The 20,451-nt window shown below is 45.3% G+C and overlaps 1 protein-coding gene, 1 long non-coding RNA gene and 2 other non-coding genes across 6 annotated transcripts in view; 1 reads left to right on the plus strand and 3 right to left on the minus strand.

Moving 5' to 3' along the window:
* The window catches only part of TEX2 (testis expressed 2), a 110,295-nt gene extending 95,944 nt beyond the window's left edge, over nt 1–14,351 (plus strand). For 2 of the 3 annotated variants that reach the window (XM_027081193.1, XM_027081192.1), the window contains exons 8-12: nt 333–465; nt 6,583–6,708; nt 8,349–8,558; nt 10,872–10,992; nt 12,674–14,351. In XM_027081193.1, coding sequence (XP_026936994.1) covers nt 333–465; nt 6,583–6,708; nt 8,349–8,558; nt 10,872–10,992; nt 12,674–12,796 — 713 coding nt within the window. In that variant the 3' untranslated portion in view covers nt 12,797–14,351. Of the gene's footprint in view, nt 1–332; nt 466–6,582; nt 6,709–8,348; nt 8,559–10,871; nt 10,993–12,673 lie in introns of those variants that run through there. The other variant, XM_027081194.1, reaches the window with a different exon arrangement.
* A 1,028-nt stretch (nt 14,352–15,379) lies between these two features.
* LOC113606720 (small nucleolar RNA SNORA76) lies at nt 15,380–15,516 on the minus strand. Its single transcript, XR_003427680.1, has one exon. It is a non-coding gene; the product is annotated as a small nucleolar RNA SNORA76 (small nucleolar RNA).
* A 25-nt stretch (nt 15,517–15,541) lies between these two features.
* LOC113606639 (uncharacterized) lies at nt 15,542–15,945 on the minus strand. Its single transcript, XR_003427650.1, has 2 exons — nt 15,864–15,945; nt 15,542–15,635 (listed from the first exon to the last, which is right to left on the minus strand). It is a non-coding gene; the product is annotated as an uncharacterized LOC113606639 (long non-coding RNA).
* On the minus strand, nt 15,713–15,782 carry LOC113606713 (small nucleolar RNA SNORD104). The gene has a single exon (XR_003427675.1). It is a non-coding gene; the product is annotated as a small nucleolar RNA SNORD104 (small nucleolar RNA).
* Nucleotides 15,946–20,451: the final 4,506 nt, after the last annotated feature.

Raw genomic sequence — 20,451 nt, forward strand, 5'->3', positions numbered from 1 at the left:
CCTGGCTTTGCCCTGGCACAAGCCATGTCCTCCTGCTGGGAGTGTGTTTCTTACCCAAAGTGAGAAGAACCCAGAGGACAGGACCCTGAGCTCACTGTGACCATTTTAACGGATGTTGAAATACTGGCAATTTGCCAGATGCTTGAACTGTTTCCAGAAACTTTTCTTTTCACAGTCTCTTCTTGCATGCATTGGTAGTACAGGCAATATATATAGACTTTCAATGTGATACCTACTTAGATACTTTAAAATATAAATTTTAATCTGTCACTTATAGTCATGTTTTTCCAGTGGGGGGGAAAAAACCTTCTGTTTTTTCACCATTTCTCCAGGACTCTGGATCGATTTGGAAATGTCCTACAACGGGTCCTTTCTGATGACTCTTGAGACCAAAATGAATTTGACCAAACTAGGTAAAGAGCCTCTTGTTGAAGCCCTGAAGGTTGGAGAAATTGGCAAAGAAGGGTAAGGGGCTATATGAATTTACTAACCCAACCCTGGGGAACCACCTCCTTCCTCGAGCCCTTGAGAAGCAGCTTTAATGTGTGTAGCCCCAATGTTGAGCGCGAGCTTCATGTAAGTGCTTCCTGGCCCCGGAGGATTTCAGGGAATAGTTTCCTGGTTTCACCCCCTGCAGACTGTGAGTCCCCGCCTCTGCTCAGTGCCGTAGGCCTTGGTGCTGCCAGTGGAGCATACAGTGTCGATTACCTGGAAAGCATCCCTGACTCAGACCAGCCGGGCAGGCTGCACAATAAGATGCTTTGTGAAGAGAAGCATCATCCAGCAGGTTCCTCCTTCAGCTTTGCAGCCACGCACAGCACTGTGTGGGCCAGGCTGAGGTGCTTCAGGGGGCTGCCTGCTGTAATCACAGCGTCAGAGTTATTTATAATTAGATGATTGATCTTGTAGCCAAGAGGGTGCTCCTAAAGTGTTTGGAGACACCTTTCCTCTAAATAATACAATATCTATTTTCTTAGTAAACTCCTCTCTTTGTAGAAGATACTGCATCTGTTGCCGAGTTTGTCTAATTTAGTAAATATTTCCAATTTGTGAGACAGTTAATGAAGCTGATTCTTTTTCTTAGATGCCTAGAATGGATAAGCTGGAACTGTCACATTCCCACACACCTTAAAAATGACTGCTTCAGACTACACATTTAAATTATATTATTGTTTTTACCAAACTAAAAATGCTGATTGGAGTCTGCTTCTCACATCTTCAGCCCCTTTGCATGGAATTAGCAGTACAGTGATCGGAAAATGCCACAAGGAGCCACCTTCTCAGCATCTAAATATAAATATAAGACACAGGCTCTTAGATGTTTGCTTTATTATGATGCTGACCTGATGCTTGTATTCATACTTGTGGTGAAAGCACAGTAGATGGGGGAGTTGGATCATACATTTGAGAACGTTCTTTCACTAAGGTGATTCCGAGTTGTCCAGGTGACTTAATGAAAATGTTCATATTTTAAATTTTGGAGAATTTCACTTGCTGTATGCAGTCTAACCTGTATCTGTGCTATTTTCCTTTCACTTTTCTACTGTTTTGTTAAAATGTGTTTGGATTCGGCAATCTGTGGATTGTGTTTTCCGGTGAGTGGTATTGATCAGCCCTCCATGTAGCATTTCATACCCCGTCAGTGCTGAGCCTCATTCGGCCCCATGTGACACCGCGAGGAAGCTTGTCCTTTCATCATGTTCCCCAACATAAAGGCACCGTTTGTAGACCTGAGTGGATTGAGATCAGGAGCATTTAAGAGGCTTTCCTGGGGGGAGAGTCGTACAGACTTCCTTGATTCGTATTTCCGGGGTCCTGATCTAGCCCTCTAGTCAGACTCAGCTTCTGTCCCCAGCTGCCCCGACCCCGACGCCATGCCCAGCTGAGCGCCATCAGGCCAGCCTTGGGACAGCAAAGTTGCAGGACCAGCTGCCAGTAAAACCAAGCACCTTAGGCAGAAGCAGTCTTGAAAGTGAGCCCTGACTAACCGGGAGCAGGACAGAGCGGACTTCGGTCAGGAGCATCTGTGCAGGGAGCCCTTTCTGGAAACAGCCCTGTGCTGGCCCAGGGCTGCTGGGACTCCATTGGAAAGAGGGGTCTTGGGAGCAGGTAGGGCCCCACCACAGCCAGGTCCCTGAGATCCTTGCCGCTGAGGCATTCCATGTTCACTGTTATTCGTGCAGCTCTCTTGGCACAATTTCAACTTCATAAACTCAGCTGATTGGAGGACAGACACGTTTCTGAGCAAGCAGTGCTTCTCTAGACTGCATGAAAAAAGTCCTCTGCGTTAGGATTATAATGGTATTATATTTAATTTATAATATATATCTAAAGCACCATTTTTTTCCAGTAGAGTCTGGTATAAAATGTTTTGCTTCTTCCTGTGAGGGTGTTAAATTTTATGTTGATGTGTAATTGGCTGTCATTTAATTTTAAAAGCAAGGAAAAATACAATCTCAAAGCACTTGGGAGGAAAACGCCTGGATAAATGAACCCTTAACCCTTTTTTGCATAAAGGACCCCCTTGGGAATCTGAGAGCTCTGGATCCTTCCCCCAGAGAATGCCTACACATGCACCATTTGGCTCACAATTTCTGGGAGCTTTGAGAGCCTCTCAAAAGCCCATCCATAGCTAAGAGCCTGATCCCAGAAGTGATTCTAGCATCACTTCTCCTCCTCAGTCAGGAGCTATGGAATCGCCCTGAGGCTGGATGCCAGAGGAGAGGCAGAGCCCCTGCACCTGTGGCTGTTACTGAGCGTGTGATCTTTGGTTTCCTTGAGGAAGCCTCTCCTAGAGCAGCATGTGTGAGTGGTGGGTCCGCGGCAGCCCTTTCCTCCAGGCCCTCCCTTTAGCCCGTGGCCGCCTGTCCAGGGCCTCACTTCTGGGCAAGGGCTTGTCCCCTGCCGTCCTGCTCTGGCAGGGCCTCTGCTTTGTCTCGCTGCTTTTGTCTGTCCCCCTTCAAGTGTGCAAATGACTGTGCCGTGGGGAGTACCTGAGGCGGTGCTGCTCAGCCTGTGGGAAGTCCTGCTTACTGTAGAAAGTTTATAAGGACCCTGAGGCTGGTGGTAAGAAACTGAAGTCTGTGTCGCTTCACTCTATTGAAGGCCTTTCCCTTTGAAATGTGGGTACCCTTTTTATTTGCAGACATTTTTCCTTGAGTCTTTGTATTTCCCGAATAGTCTTCTTGTTACACATTGTAGTTACAGTGACTTTGGGGCGATAGACACTCAAAATGGAATTCAGGTGGTGAGCTGGGCAGTCTGAACTTTAGGAATTGGCCTGAAGGGGACCTAAGCGAGTCAGGAAGGGGAATGTGCTGCTCGTTGGCTGCTCTTTAAATGCACATCGGGGCAGGCGTTTCCTGGAAGGCCCTTGGCCCGTCCGTGCTCTACCACGGCAGCCTGGGCTGGCGTGCAAGTCCCTGCATGGGGCCCCCACCCCGACCCCTGTATTGGGCCGCTAGTCCCCGGTGTACCCGGGTCCACCACCCTGCCCCGAGGCCCTGATATTCTGGGAGCCCAGTGCTTGTCACCCACGCCGTGACTCAGTCTAGCTCTGGGGGTGTACGTGCACGTGTGTGTGGCAGATACATGGGCCCGACTTCTGTTAAAGGAAACGAATGCACTTTCGTGAGCGTGGTTCCCCTCCAAGCAGTCCTCACTGGGCTGTTTAATCTAATTATGCACCCTTCACTTAAAGCATTTTTTGGAGCTGCTTTTTAGAGTTGCCTCCGGAGTCTGTGACATTCCTTTAAGTATTCTGAGTGACAGCAAATCTTCCTACTTTCTAGATGGATTGGATCTTTGAGAAATTGCCAGACGTCGTTCAGAGGTGATGGTGATTATGAGACTAAGAAATTAAATGTTTTGTTCAAGACAGAGAGTATCAGTGATAAAATAACGAACTTTTTCTTATGTGTCCGACTGCAAGCGCATTTCCAAAAAGATTTTTAGCAGAGGCAGCAAAACTGGAATAAGCCCTTTAAGGTGACTCTTGAAAGGATATTACACTTATCTCAAATTCTAAGGTGTGTTTAAAAAAGTAGGCTTATCGTGTTCTAGCACATCTTATATAAGAATGTGTAGGGTGTCTTTCTCTGAAATTCATCATAAGGTTGAGATCTCAAAATGCATGTTCGGTGATAAAACTTGAATATCTGCCAAATATTTAATTACACTTTTAATTAGTAAGTATTGGGTGCTGCATAGTACAGCCCCCTATGCCGAGAGGAGAGGTACCATTTGGTCACAGTCAGAATTTCATGTCATCTGATCTGTTTTAACTGACAGAGCATTGTCTAAATGATTAACTTCAAGCCACAAAATTTGTCCTGTTCTCTGTCCTGTGGAGGATTAATTCAGGAACCCGAGAGCTCACTGCAGTGCTCAGCCTTTGGCATCTTCTGCCCCAGGTCTGGAGGCTGCCAGATGACAAATACCAGTGGGGACAGAAGGGGACAGTGGTTCTGCGGGTCTCACTGTGGTCCAGGATGCTGAGGCAGCCTTTTGTGCTCTGTACCTTCCTTACCTGGCAGCACGAGGTCTGAGCCAGGGGGCGCAGTCGTTTTACTGATGGAGAAGTAAGATAGGTTTCTGAGATGGTCGTGTTATCTTTGGGGACTTAGCTCCCTGACTGTCTTCGTCCCAAGACCCAGTGCAGGCTTTCTTGGGAATCATATTTTACCTTTTATACAAAAGCAGAGCTCTATGAGGGCTGCCTAACCCTGGAAAGCGCTGAGATGGTTTTGTGACCAGCACACACACGTGAGCATTTCCTGGACTAGCCTGGCTTCTGACGGAAGGAGGAGGAGTCGGGTGCTGTCCCCGTGGCCAGGGACAAGAGGCCTTTGTGTCTGCAGAGGGAGTTTCCCTTTAACGCTGTGCTCAAGCCTGTTGGCTAGAGCGCTGGCTCTAATGTTTCAGGGCCAGGATCAAGGAGGATCCGGGTGTCCTGCCAGGAAGGACATTTGTGCTCGGTCCTCTTACAGCCAGGCTCCTGTTTCAGGGCGGAGATTTCAGTGCCCTCTTCCCAGTGCTGGGGCCTCTGCTGGGCCTTCAAGTCCACACTGGCGGGTGTGCTCCGCCCTTGGGTGCCCTTGGCCCTTGTTGGCCAGGAGATGACTGCCCCCGTGGGCTTCTGGTGGCCCAAGGAAAACCCCAAAGGGTTACGCCCGCAGGAAGATGGGACCTAAGCTGCGCTGCCTTCCCCTGTCCTGGTGATTTTTCTCCTTATCAAAAATACAAGGCCCCCACGTGCCACAACTAAGAAGGCTGTGAGCTGCAACTGAGACCCAATGCAACCAAAAAAAAAAAAAAAAAAAATACGAGGCCCACGCTCTGCCTAGTGACCATTTGGTAGCTTAATTGTGTTCATTCTGTCCCCATTAAGTCTCTGAGCCTCAGAGATGGGCCCTGCTTTCTGCCTCTCTGAAGCAAAGCCACCATCCAGGGAGGGAGCTGCCTTCTTTGGGGCCCAAGCTTGGCCAGGAACCCCCAGGGCCCTCACAGGGGAGCCTTGATCACTGGCTGCTGCCAGTGATCCAGTGGAAACTGAGGCTCTACCCTGGAAAGATTAACGAGGGACATTGCTCTTTGGTGAAGTTTTTTATTACTTCATTTTAAAAACGTGGTTTTTTAAATATAAATTTATTGATTTTTGGCTACAGTGGGTCTTTGTTGCTGTGCATGGGCTTTCCCTAGTTGTGGCGAGCAGGGGCTACTCTTCTTTGCGGGGCGCGGGCTTCTCATTGCGGTGGCTTCTCTTGTTGCGGAGCATAGGCTCTAGGCGCGCGGGCTTCAGTAGTTGTGGCTTGCGGGCTCTAGAGCGCAGGCTCAGTAGTTGTGGCGTATGGGCTTAGCTGCTCTGCGGCATGTGGGATCTTCCCGGACCAGGGCTCAAACCTGTGTCCCCTGCATTGGCAGGCAGATTCTTAACCACTGCGTCACCAGGGAAGCCCTAAAAATCGGTTTTAAACTAGTACTTTTCTTGAAAAGTTCCTGGGTTCTCATGTCAGTTGCTTCCTAGAGTCCCTTGAGATTTGTTGGTTGTTGGCTTTTTCTGTGACCTTCAGGAGCTGGGGCAGGTGTGGGCTAGGATACGTAATTTCACTAGGAAGGAGTCTTGAGCCAAAACTAACAGGAGGAAACTAAGCCAAAAAGCATAGTTGTTGAACTCAGCCAGAGTCAGGGGACTTGCCTGAACATCCCCGTCATCTGTGAGGTGGTCATGGCGCCAACATGAGCTGTCCCCTCCCCCGTGCAACCATCGCTCTTTCCACTCACCCTCCCATTGGCTACGCTGCACTGTTGACGAGATCACTGCATTTTGTGTGGACTGCATCACACTCGCATCACCTGTCTTTCTGACGCATGCACAGAATCCAGCCCTTCAGGCCCAAGTCCTCTGCGGTCCTGCCGGGGACTTGGCACTGAAGGGTCTCCGGGAGGACCAGGCCAATCCGAGGACTCTTGGATTGGGCCTCTTCTGTCTGGGCTGAGTGGGGGAGAGTGATGACGCGGTAGCAGTGGTGGCGGTGGAGCCTGGCGCTGGGCCAGCTGCCGTGGTGACTCTGCCCCGATCAGTTGCAGGCCCAGGGCCTTCTGTCTGGCCGACAGCGACGAGGAGTCCTCCAGTGCTGGCTCCTCTGACGAAGACGACGCACCAGAGCCTGGCGCAGGAGACAAACCGCTTCTCCCAGGGGCTGAAGGGTGAGTGGATCCAGCTTCTGGGGTCTTCAGGGGTCGGGGCTGCAAGTTGGGAGTGAGCTTTTATTGTCTTTTCCTCTCTGATCTTCCTTCCTCCTTCACTTCGAGTGAATGATTTTTGCATTAATAACTAAAAGCCAGTGGGATAAAATTTCATGCCCCAAAGCAAAAGACCTGAATAGCTTTCCCTAATTAAGAGGGTCCAGACCAAAATGGTTTTCTTGGGCCGTTGGAATAAATAACAGAGAATTGAAGGGCGTGTTTATCACAAGGAGCACAGATTACACAACAGCTCCCCCTGGTGTGGATAGGGAGCATTACTTCCCTTCTGGCGGGTCACACTTGCTGCTGTTGAGCTTTTAGCTCCTACAATGTTGAAACATTCAGGTGATTTCTTCGGTGAATTTTGAAAACGTGGGTCACTTAGCTGATCTTTTGGATCATGAACTACATTTTGGTGGCTCCCTTTGCCTGTTACTTGGACTGCTGAATGATCAAAGTGCTTAGGCTGCCCTCTGTAAGGATCTTTTAATTATTTAAAGTGAGTGAAGAAACTAAAATGATAAAGAAACCAGGTGATTCAGAAGTATTTGTAAGAAAATATCAACCTATTCACTTTTGAAATCCTACAGAAGATGAAAAGAGAATCTAGATGTTTGAGGAATTGGGACTAAAGTTTGTGTGCATTATTTAAACTCTCCCCACCTGACCTTCTTAAGAATAATTGCTTTTGCCTACACACATACCCATACTATTCCTGACCCTCTGGAACTGTGGAGGGTTTTAAGAGCAAATATCCTCTCTTCTTAGGGCAGTCTTAGGTAGATATGACCTGATACAGGAAAGCTTGCTTTCCTGGGCTGCTGGCATATCAGCTGGATGCAGCTTTTTTCTTTAGATGCTCCTGAGCCCTTTGACAAGTCGTTGCTGCTCAGAGTCGCTGTGACACCATCTGAAAGGCAGATGTTTTACTGTGTTTTGTGGGCCTGTTAATGCAGCCTGATTTCTTATTTGCTATGTAGAGATGGTGAGATTTTGCTCAGAGGACACTGGATTTATATTCAGTATTTGAAGGTTATAAAGGAGAGCAGGTGAGATGCCTTCCCTGCTTGCACTGTGAGAACTTGGTCTGACTCGCCGTTGTCAAGACTCAGGCTCTATCTGATGTCTGCACCTTGTCTAAAGTTGTAGTTCTCTGGACTTCCCTGGTGGTCCAGTGGTTAAGACTCCGTGCTTCCACTGCAGGGGCACAGGTTCGATCCCTGGTCGGGGAACTAAGATCCTGCATGCCATGCAGCGCAGCCAAAAATAAATAAATTAAATTAAATTTAAAAATAAATAAAGTAGTAGTTCTCACCTGGGGGTTATTTTGTCCCCCCCCCCCCAGGGACATTTAGCCATGTCCAAAGACATTTTTTATTGTCATATCTGTGGGGGAACGTGCTATTGACATCCAGTAGGCTGAGGCCAGGGATGCTGTTAAACATCTGGCAACATCCACAACAAAGAATCGCCCAGTCCACTGTGTCAGTGGTGCTGCAGTTGAGAAACTCAGGTCTAAAGTCAGGTGAACACAGAGCCACCAACTTGTTTGTGAAGGAACAAAATCTGTACTAACACCCGTCTGTGTCCCTCATTTAAAGGTATGTTGGAGGTCACCGCACAAGTAAGATTATGAGGTTTGTTGATAAAATTACCAAGTCAAAATATTTCCAAAAAGCAACGGAGACAGAGTTCATTAAAAAGAAGATTGAAGAAGTCTCCAATACACCACTGCTGCTAACTGTAGAAGTACAAGAATGTAGAGGAACCTTGGCGGTCAACATTCCACCTCCCCCGACTGACCGAATATGGTGCGTAGAGGGCCCCTCGGGGTCAGCCAGTGATTCCCCTTCTTGCGTGACCATAAAAATCCCATAAAAATTGCTGATCCTTGACATTATGGAAAGTACCTTCTCCTGGGAAGAAGCACTTCCAAACGTTTATCATGGAACCTTAACATTAGTTGTAAATCTGATTCTTCTACTGTGAGTGGTTAATTCACATATAAAGACTCATCTTCACACGTTAGGTAAGAGTTAAGGTTATTGGTGAATGAGCTGTTATTGGGATGAGCTGTTTCTATTCTTGGTCTTCCTCCTCTCTCAAGCCAACCCTTTCCACCAGTGAGAACAGCTATCATTTGTAGACCTCTTATTCTCTGCCTAGCCTGGGGTGTAACTGCTTCACCTGGCCAGTCCTCACAGCATCCTGCGGAGATAGGGCCATCGTTATGCCCACCTTACAGATGGGGATCACACATCCAGCAGAGTCCTGGGTGGTTAGGGAAGACTTCCCCAGGTCAGATCTGGATGTTAAGGAGGCAGGAGCACATGTGCTTGGTAACTGTGGTAGAAGGTCTACCCAGAGAGTTATCATTTGACTGAACCAGTGGGTCTTAACTCCACCTGCATATCACAGTCACCTGGGTGACTTGTTAAAGCTATGCCCAGCCCAGCCCCCAGGATTCAGCAGTTGGGGGGACTAAGCTAGGATTGAGAATCACTGAAATAAATTTTTCATGGGCCCAGCAGAAGAAAATCACTATCTATAAATCTCAATTTTAAATTGACATTCAAATGTGCATAAGGGTATACAGGGATTGCATAAAAGACCTCTTTGTACCATAAGCTACAGTCGTGTGAAAAAGATAGCTCTGTTCTTTTATAGAGTGAAACCAGCATGCTGGTACACAGCCTTAGTGTTCAGAAGGGCTTGTAGGAATGATCACAAAAGGATTTTTTAATTGACTGATCATTTAATGATGATATTGGTGTTTCCCAGTAAAAACTTTAAAATACCATTTTAGATTTTATTTTTAAAAAGTAATGTTTTCACTGGAAGAACATGAAGAAAACAGAAAAAAAAAAAAGACTGTAACCTTACCATCCAAAAATAACCAGTTAATAAGTAACTTACTGTACATTTTTCCAAGCCTAATAACAAATCTTTTTTAAATAGTAAGAGTTGATACGTTTCTTCCTCTTCCAAGCTTTGACTTAGGAGTTACAAATGCCACTGCTCAATGGGAGTTAAAATTAGAGACCTCTAGGCTAGTGCCACGCAGCGCATGCTCGAGTGCTGAACTGTTTGTTATTAATCCACAAAGATACGTATAGATATTGAGAGTGTTTAGAAACATTCATAGCAATTTGCCATTTTTATTGTACAGGCAGACCTCATCTTACTATGCTTTGCTTTCTTGTAGTTGCCGATATTGTGTTTTTTACAAATTGGAGGTTAGTGGCAACCCTGCATTGTCAGATGATGGTTAGCATTTTTTTAGCGATAAAGTGTTTTTCAATTGAGATATGTACATTGTTTTGCACACTTAATTGACTACAGAATGGTGTAAATATAACTTTTATATGCACTGGGAAACCAGAAATTCACGTGACTCACCTTATTGCAGTAATTAGCTTTATTGTGGTAATCTGGAACTGAGCCCACGGTATCTCCGAGGTGTGCCTGGATTCTTTAAAACATTGGTCCATGATGGGTTGAAGTTTTTAGTTTGATAGCACACAGTCTCTTGACTGGATACCTTACCAACAATTCTGAGTGCCAGTCTGCTCCACCGAGAAGCCATAATTATGGTGTGGAGTGTGGAATGAAAAAGCAGGTTATAGAACAGGTTATAAAGCAGGTTATTTACGTATGCATATTAGGAGTGTGGGGAAAATTGATCCCACTTCTCTCAGTGGTCCTGTCTTGGTTATGAGACTCAGAGAGAGAATGTCTTTTATTTTCTGCTTTATACACTTGTATATTTTGGATTTTGTAACAGACATATCCTACTTTCATAAAAATCGAAACAAAGAAGATCCTTTCCATTTTAGGAAAAACAAAAACAAGAAACAATGCCCAGGTCATGGACTTTTCCAGTGGCATTTCCTGGCTTTCTTAGTTTGTCACAACTGTTCTCAGATCATCACGGCCCTGGGTCCAGGGACCCAGGGAGTTCACAATTCATACTTGCTGCACTGAAGTGTTTTTTAGAAGGGATTTTCGGAAGAAGAGAACATTTAAGTAGTGATAAAGCCTTGTGTAAATGAGGAATGTTTGTTCTTGGTACTGTCCACTTCTTTTCTTTGATTCTAAATGTGGTTATTACTCGTCTTTAAAAGGTATGGTTTCCGGAAGCCACCACATATCGAGCTGAAAGCTCGGCCAAAACTTGGAGAGAGAGAAGTGACTTTAGTTCATGTGACAGACTGGATAGAGAAGAAACTGGAGCAAGAGTTTCAGGTACACCTGCAGTGTCATCTAGTGTTTCATGCTGAGGCTCTAAAGGCTCTGGGTAGAACAGAGGTTCTGAACTTCATGTGGGTCAGGATCCTCCTTGGAAAATCTGGTGAAAGCTATGGACCCCAGGAAAGTACACATATGATCAAATAGGCATAAAGTTTCAGGTTCAGTTTCAAAAACTCTGAAACTCATCCACAGAAGCCTGTGAAGTAGTCTTTAGAGGAAACTCAAAAGGTAGGGGTCAAAGAGCAAAATGACCGTCTTGTACCAGTAGGCCTGGCGAGCCGTCCATCTGCTGGGGCTATCTTTGGACTTTTCCCCGGGTGGGGCCTGGAATTGGCCAGCTAGTAGCACGCGGGCTGTGGTGGTTCCTGCCCTTGTGTGGTACCCATCTTGCTTGGTTTGTTTTCAACAAATGAATTGTTTGTTTGTTGCAACAAACATTCCGCGTGTAGCTACCACCTACCCTGGAAGTCCAAAGATGAATCAGGCCTGTCCCTCCCCTGTGGATCTTCTAGGGTAGTCTAGAGATCTTCTGGAGTTAACTAAGCCAGAGCTCATTCTCTAAGCCTGTCTTCTGCATTCTGCCACCAAGGGAAATAGCAGTGTAGCTGAGGCCCTGGAATGAGCTGTTTCTATCAAATTTTTATCAGGTTTTTGAGGCATAGTTGTCTATTAAGGTTTTACGGATTAACAGACTATTTACTTTGTAGTAAATTTCAGCTTTTGAAGAATACCGGTATTATTTTTGCAGTAGTATATTTTGAGTTATTGCCTTTAAAATTATATATTTTTTATTATTTAAAAGCTATAGGTTAAATATAACTAAAAACCAGTCTATGGAAAGCTTAATCTTATCTCCAAAAGGAAAAGTACTTTGAACCTAATTAGGGGAAAGACAATCTCATGCCTTCAGTTCTTTTCCTTTTTCTTACCTCCCTAGATCCTGCATTAGGAATTTGGGTGGGTCATCTCTTTTAGGGGTATTGGGATATTAGGGTCATCTCTTTTAGGGGGCAAACTTTGGTGCATGGTATTTTTGAGGCAAGTTGGGAAGTTGAAGGGTAACTGCTTGCATTCTCCCATGGCCGCCTGTTTTTGTTTTTGCTTTGGAAGAAAGCATTGCTGAAGTTGAATACATTGCCAAAATTCACTTACATAAAATAAGTTTATAAACAGATAGGCAAAGCACCATTACTGTCAATCACTCATTATCCTTTGGGTGTTCACTATAGTAGGATTTCTTTCATACGTAGCTTTAACTGGTTCTGGTTTGATAAAACAAAAATTTAGCTTACATTTTTGTTGCTAGGATTTAAATGGATAAGTTGGCTTATGTGTGTTGGAATATGTGTTCTGGATATAGTAATTTGGAAATACTATGAGCAGCTTACGCTCTTAATTCTCTTAATGTTATTTATCAATTCATGAGTCATTTTATTATATGTACATGAAATCAAAGGCTGCTTCTTCCTCAGAACTTACTGGGTTCTTGTGTTCGTGCACTGGTGGGATACCTCAATGCTTTCTCAATATCATAGAGGAATTAGTTTGGAATGTGTAGGAAAAGTTGTTTCATATGTATTTTAAAAACTAGTCTAAAGCCTAAAATTATCAGAACACACTAGGGCAACTCTGAGAAAAGAGCATTCTTCCACATGCCTGTTCCTTCTTTCTACAGAAAGTTTTTGTCATGCCAAACATGGACGACGTTTATATCCCTATCATGCACTCAGCCATGGATCCTCGCTCCACTTCCAGCCTCCTGAAAGACCCACTGGTGGAGGCTGCTGATCAACCGTGATGGGTGCAGACCTGGTGTTCCCAGTATTATGAGATGAAGCTCAAGGTGTGGGGTTCTCGGCTGCCATCTGGGCTGTAGCACTGGCCTTTCCTCGTGCCACAGCTTCTGCCCTCTGCCTGCCGGTGCCCATCCCACTGGGAGGTGTCCAGTGAATGGGGTCCAGATTGCCTCCTGCAAAGCTTTGACTCAGCAAAGGAAAACTGGAAGGATCGTCACGGTGGATCCAGAGATTACAGGTGACCCCCACCATGGCTTTTCTAAGTCTACCAGTTTTTGTGGCAGCAAAAGAGCACATTAAGGGCGAAGCTGCACAGCTGGAAGGCTTCCTTGCCTCCTCGATGCCTCCAAAGCTTTTTCTCAGGCAGCCAGTGCAGTGGAATGTTTTCTCACTTTTACAGTTTGTGTGACGCAGCCCTCCACACCAAGAGAACGTCAGTGTGGTTACACATGTGGAGGGTGGGGAGTGGAATTTTGTCAACTATTTCTTTGGTGATAAAAAGATATGCATAGCAACTTACTCTTCTTATCAGTTGTGCGTTTTGGAAGCAAGTAGCCATAGAACATACACTCTAACACACTATCAGCTGGGGCGGGAACCGTGGGATTTATGTGACCATTAGGCAAAGCCATGAGATCAAACCATCCCACACCTTTTACCAAGGAGGTACAATCACCTGGTTTCTGACTAATCCCAAATGTTTTCCTGAGACTTGAGCATATGTGGAAATATCAAACAAACCTAATGACTGGACTGGGGTGGGGCCAGAAAGCCAGAGCCACCGTCCTTCCACCTGGCACTTGCTGTGAGCTCTGGGAAGCTTTAAAGAGGCATCTTAAATGCTTTGTTAACCTGATTGGTTTGGGATGTTTTGTGGGCAGTTTCCTTTTCTGATGGCCAAAACCGGAGACTGCTCTCTATCATCTCGAGTCAAGACGATGCTGATGTTTGCTCAGCATCAAACACTACAGATCTCAAAATTACCGTGACATTTAACGTTGCCAACTCTATTTTGTGCATTTGTGTCAGAACATTTAGTTTACAGGTTTCGGGGCTCTCTCAAACTGTGTAATTTGCTTTGAGAAGTACACTCAATACAATTTTTTAATTGTTTAAAGCTGCATTCAACATCAAACTTACCTTGGGTTAACTTTTGACAACTTACATCTGTGGACAAAGCTAATAGTGGCTTTTTAAACAGCAACAGCACCTTGCCTGAACGGGACTTTAAAGAAATTAATATATTGAAAAAAACATATTTGAACCCTTATTTGATTACTTTAACTGTACCATTAAAACATTTGACTTAAATTATCGGACCATTCCAGTCAGTGTACTGTTCTGATTTCTCATTGTGTAGGCCAATTTGCCTGTCAGTGCGCATGTCTTGTTCGCTGGTCTTATAATTTTTGTGCAATAATTAAAGGCAAAGGACTAGATGCACTATTGTGTAGAGATTACACATGACTGTACCCTATTGCACTTAATCAAATAGTATGTGGGGATTTACAATCGCTTGCATTGTTTCACAAAATAAATGTCTCATGTCAAATACTAGATAAGCATCTAAGTCATTTCTTCTTGATCCTGCTTAGATAATAAGAACAGAATAAACTGTGGTACAGCATAAACCTGGGCCCTCAGCTGCCAGTAGCAGCTTGTTTCTTGGGCCGTCACTGGACCCGTCCTGTTGGAGGATCCAAAGTAGACCACACCCTGATACAAGGAAGGCGCTAATTATCCTCGATTCGTATTTTTTAAAGTCCTGCTTCTGGGGCTTCCCTGATGGCGCAGTGGTTGAGAGTCCGCCTGCCGATGCAGGGGACACGGGTTCGTGCCCCGGTCCGGGAGGATCCCACACGCCGCGGAGCGGTTAGGCCCGTGAGCCATGGCCGCTGAACCTGCGCTCCGCGACGGGAAAGGCCACAACAGTGAGAGGCCCGTGTACCGCAAAAAAAAAAAAACAAAAAAATCCCCTGCTTCTGAGCTAGAGTTTACACCAACTGCCTACTAACCCTGCTAACTTGGGACCCCCTCCATTTAGTACCAAAGGGGCTAGACATGGCACTTGTGCATACCTGCCCTTCAACACGTGCTGCCTTGTACTCAGAAATGATGCACGTTTCACCTAAATCCAGGAGGGATCGTTATCACCTAGAATGTGGATTACGAAGGAGTGATTGTGCATTTATTCAGGTGCCTATGTTGTGCCCCGCAACGCACAAAACCGTCATTGTGAGCTGTTCAAGCTATCTGGGGCATAAGCAGTTGACCCTAAACGGCGGTTTTTCTTAAGTGGTCCGCGAACACACCTCAGCCAGACGAGTTCAGCCTATGCAGCTCAGGACCGGGAACCAGTTCGTGTCAAGTGCACTACAGCCTTCACTCAAGCTGTTTAAGGCCACAGCCGGATTCTCATCTCCCCTCCCTGCAGACGCCCTCCCCGCCGCGGTTAAATGAACCTGCCCGTCTCACTGATTTCCACGGAGAGAACACTCGGACTCACAGGACAGGCACAGGAATAAGCAAAGACTGCAGGACCCCCGACGCCTTCCCCAGCCCCCCACCCCGGCAGCCCAGTGCCGCAGTGTAGCTCGCGGTTAAAAGGGCCGCCGCCGCGGGGGCAGGACGGCCCCAGTTATGCGCAAGCGCGTGCTGCTCTGGCGCTGCAGCCTGACCCCCGGCGCCACGCGCAGGCGCGGCGGGGGCTCAAAGGCAGCGCATCGCGACAAACAAAATGGACACCGTCGCTGAGATCAATCCATTTTATTGAGGGGCTTCGGGGGAAGGTCGAAAAGCTGGGAGGACAATGAGATGCGACGTCCTTCTCCTAGCCGGGACCTGCAAGAACGAGAGCGGTGGGTGAGAAGGTGGTATACCCGCAAACCCGTTTCCCACCCCCACGCCTCAGCGGCCCGGCTCAGACTCCAGTTCGCATCACCCGCGTCAGCAGTCTAACACGTGCTTTAATTCGCATGTCATCACCGCCAGCCGCCCACCCTCCACCCGGTTTCCAGGCCCCGAAAGAGGGGACAGACCTGCCCCAGCCCAGAACACACGCCACCTCACCTTCACCACTTCACAGTCGCTGAAAGGAAGGGGAACTAACCGGGCTTCTACTTAAAGAAGCAGACCGGAGGTGGTTGGGCGGGCTTTACCGCCATTAACCAATAGCAAGTCAAACTTCCAGCCACGTGCCTATAAAGTGGCCTAATGATTGGCCCTGCTCACTGAGTCCTCCAGAGTATAGAGCGGTTACACGCCAGCCGTAAAGCTGGGCATCAAGGAAAGTCTAAGAGTCACGCGGTGTCCTAAATTCTTCTGATTTTTTGCGCGGCGTAGGTCGTCGGCCTGTGAGTAGTGTGCGTTTCTCCGTACTACACAAAACGAAACCTTACAAACGGCAGGGCGCAAGTAATGCCTAACCTGTTTAATATTCTGTGCCAGGAGCTAGGCTAGGAGCTGAGGTGACAAACTAGTCTTGTCCCTGAATTTAAAGTAACCTGTTCCGGTAGAAAGACGTTGTGTTTGAAAGTAGACTGATGTGCAACCAAATCCTGACTTTGTGATGAATTAGCCCTGTGGCCTTGATCACTTAGCTTTTCTGAGCCTCAATTTCTGAAAAATAGGAGAAAAAAAAAGTGTTGTACGAGGCTTAAATAAGTCAATGTCAGTCACCTGGCACATTCTGAGTGGTAAACAAATATGTTTTTAAAGGACTGGTGTGATGTGGAAGACTTATGGATTGCAATACTTTAATAAATGCTAAGATGGAGCTATAAACAGCCTACACTGGAAGCCCAAAGGAGAGAAGATCTAACATTGGGAAAGCTGAAAGTACTTCTAAGTATTGAGCTCATACTGTGAGCCAGGCATATTCACAAGTGGTCAATAATATGTCCCTGCCCTCTGGGTTTGATTTACTGGAAGAGGGAACAGAAGACACACGGGCACAATATCTGGTTATCTTTACTTCCTTTATATGTTTTCCTTGGGAATTCTTTCCCTTTTTTCCTCCTAACTTAATAAGGAAAGTTTATTGGTTTTTTGTAATAATGAAAGCATTTCAGCCTGAGTTTGTAGTTGAATAGGACTCTTAGTTTCATTATTTGCTACATAGTCTTTAGTTAAATTTTAAAATTCCTCTTTGATCCCAGACAGTAGTTATTTTGGCAAGTGCTTTGTAACGTCTATGTGATGTTGACTTTAAGAAAAACCAAAACACACAATGTAAGAGCTGTGAGTTGAGTTTATTCAGTGTCTTACTGAGGACTGTAGCCCAGGAGACAATAGGAGAGCTATGAGAAAGTGTTCCTAAGAGGTAAGGGAGGAGCCAGGCTATATATGAATATTTTTTGCTGGGGAAAAAACATCTAGTCCAAGAATCTAGGAGATGTGGAAAATTTTCCTTAGATATGTATCTTAACTATCTAGGGGCAGTATCCAAAGCACAGAATGCTTGCTGTTTTTCTCCATCCTGAAATCCCCAGAGGCCCACTCTCAGTGGGTGACTTTAGTGACTAATGGCTTGATTTCCTTGTGGAACTGGAGTGGCAGACAACATCTTTTTTCTTTACGATTTTTTACAAAATATTTATTTATTTATTTGGCTGCACCGGGTCTTGGTTGCAGCACATGGGGTCTTTCAGTTGTAGCGTGCCGGCTCTTTTAGCTGTGGCACGTGGGATCTAGTTCCCTGGCCAGGGATTGAACCCGGACCCCCTGCATTGGGAGCACAGAGTCTTAACCAGTGGACCACCAGTGAAGTACCTACAATGATTATTTCTATTGCTGCTGAAACATTTTCTTAAAATATTTATTTATTTATTTGGCTGCGTTGGGTCTTCGTTGCAGCACGAGGGCTTCTCTGTAGTCGTGGCGCACCCGGGTTCAGTTGCCCCACGGCATGTGGGATCTTACTTCCCCGACCAGGGATCGATCCCGTCACCCCTGCATTAGAAGGTGGATTCTTAACCACTGGACCACCAGGGAAGTCCCAAACATTTGTTTTTAAGTCAACATTTATTACACTGTCATACGGTTTCTACATTGGGAAATAAAGTTTTCTTTGTAGCCTAGAATATGATATCCTTTTATAAATGTTCCAGAGGTTCTTGAAGTAGAGATGTTTTCACTATCATGTACAGATAATGACATGAAATATTGATTAATTTGGGGCTTCCCTGGTGGCGCAGTGGTTAAGAATCTGCCTGCCAATGCAGGGGACACGGGTTCGAGCCCTAGTCCAGGAAGATCCCACATGCCGCAGAGCAACTAAGCCCGTGCGCCACAACTACTGAGCCTGCGCTCTAGAATCCGTGAGCCACAACTACTGAGCCCGCGTGCCACAACTAATGAAGCCCGCGTGCCTAGAGCCTGTGCTCCGCAACAAGAGAAGCCACCGCAATGAGAGGCCTGCGCACCGCAAGGAGGAGTAGCCCCCGCTCGCCGCAACTAGAAAAAAGAAAGCCCACGCACAGCAACAAAGACCCAATGCAGCCAAAAATAAATAAATAAATTAATTAATTTTTAAAAATTATTAATTCAATCTTAGCTGTAATTATGTTGTCCAAATCTCTCTCTGTATTTTATACTTGATTGGGAGTGTATGTATTCTCATTGATTAATAGTGAAGTGTTAAGATCATGCTTCAAATACCAAATGCAGGCAAGGATGCAAAGCAGCAAGAACTTTTCTTCATTACTGTGTGGGAATGCAAAATAGTACAACCATTTTCATAATCCCCTAAAACTGCAGTCACTCAAAAGCACTTCAGTAGGTAAGTGGTAAGCAACTGAGGTACATCCTTACAACCAGATGCTACTTGGCCATAAAATATCGCCAAAGATAGAATGAACTATCAACACATGTCACACATGGAAGAATCTCAGAGGTGTTATGCGGTGGGAAAGGAGCCAGACTCAAAAGATGCTATAATTCCATTTATATGACATTATAGAAAAGACAAAACTATAAGGATGGAGAACAGATCAAAGAACTCCCAAGAGATTGGGGATGTGTGGAGCATTTGGCTACAAAGGCAGCACAAAGGCATTTTTGAGGGTGATAGATTTTTTCTGTATCTTGATTGTGTTGGTGGTTACAGGACTTTATGCATTTGTCAAAACTCAGAACTGTTCACCCAAAAGATTTAATTTTATTGTATAAAAATTTTAAACAAAAAATTAAAATAAAAAATATGCTTCCGTCATTTTCCATGATTATTTCTATTGTTATTTGTTTGTACATTTTGAGGCTATGCTATTTATTCTCATTATGGTTTGTGGCTGATAATATTTCCATTGTGGATTACACATATCTGTATAAAATAACTAGGTTATTTATGTCTTTTGCCTTGAGTTCTAATTTATCTCACATTAGCATTATTAGTTGTCTTTTTTTGTTTGTTTTTCTAATATAAGTTTGCCCATCCGTTTATTTCTAACCTTTCCATGTTATTTTATTCTTACTGTGTCCTTTGTATGAGGCATATGGTTGGATGATAGTGTTTATCCCAATGCGACAATATTTGCCTTTAAAAAACTTATTTAAAGATACATGCACCCCATTGTTCATAGCAGCACAATTTACAATAGCCAAGACATGGAAACAACCCAAGTGCCCATCAACAGACAAATGGTTTAGGAAGCTGTGGTGTGTGTGTATATATATATATATATATATATATATATATATACACACACACATACATACATACATACATACACACAGTGGAATATTACTCAGCCATAAAAAGAATGAAATATTGCCATTTGTGGCAGTGTGGATGGACCTAAAGAATATTATGCTTAGTGAAATAAGTCAGAGAAAGACAAAGACTATATGATATCACTTATATGTGGACTCTAAAAAAATAATACAAATGAATGTATATACAGAAACAGACTCAAAGACACAGAAGATAAATTTATGGTTATCAAAGGGGAGAGAGACAAATTAGGAGTATGGAATTAACAGATACAAACTTAGTATACATAAAATAGAAAAGCAACAAGAATTTACTGCCTAGGGACTTCCCTGGTGGTGCAGTGGTTAAGAATCCGCCTGCCAATGCAGGGGACATGGGTTTGATCCCTAATCCAGGAAGATCCCACACGGTGTGGAGCAACCAAGCCCCTGCGCCACAGCTACTGAGCCCACGTGCTGCAACTACTGAAGCCCGTGCACCTAGAACCTGTGCTGGGGGACAAGAGAAGCCACCACAATGAGAAGCCCGCAAACCACAACAGAGTAGCCTCTGCTCACCACAAGTAGAGAAGAGCCTGTGTGCAGCAATGAAGACCCAACACAGCCAAAAAATAAAATAAATAAATAAATAAATAAAAATAAATGAATGAGGGAAGGGGAGAGGCAGCATGTGGAAAGGAGGGCCTCCGGAGTGTGGAGTTCCGGAGTTTGGAGTGGCTGAGAATCTGCCTGCCAATGCAGGGGACACGAGGTCAAGCCCTGGTCCAGGAAGATCCCACATGCCACGGAGCAACTAAACCTGTACGCCACAACTACTGAGCCTGTGCTCTAGAGCCAGTGAGCCACAACTGCTGAGCCTGCATGCCACAACTACTGAAACCTGCGCACCTGCAGCCCGTGCTCTGCAACAAGAGAAGCCAGCACACTGCAATGAAGAGCAGCCCCTGCT

This window comes from Aethalodelphis obliquidens, unplaced genomic scaffold (assembly GCF_003676395.1).
Source record: "Aethalodelphis obliquidens isolate GAN/ISIS:26980383/991018 unplaced genomic scaffold, ASM367639v1 scaffold44, whole genome shotgun sequence".
In the NCBI taxonomy this organism is placed as follows: Eukaryota; Metazoa; Chordata; class Mammalia; order Artiodactyla; family Delphinidae; genus Aethalodelphis; species Aethalodelphis obliquidens.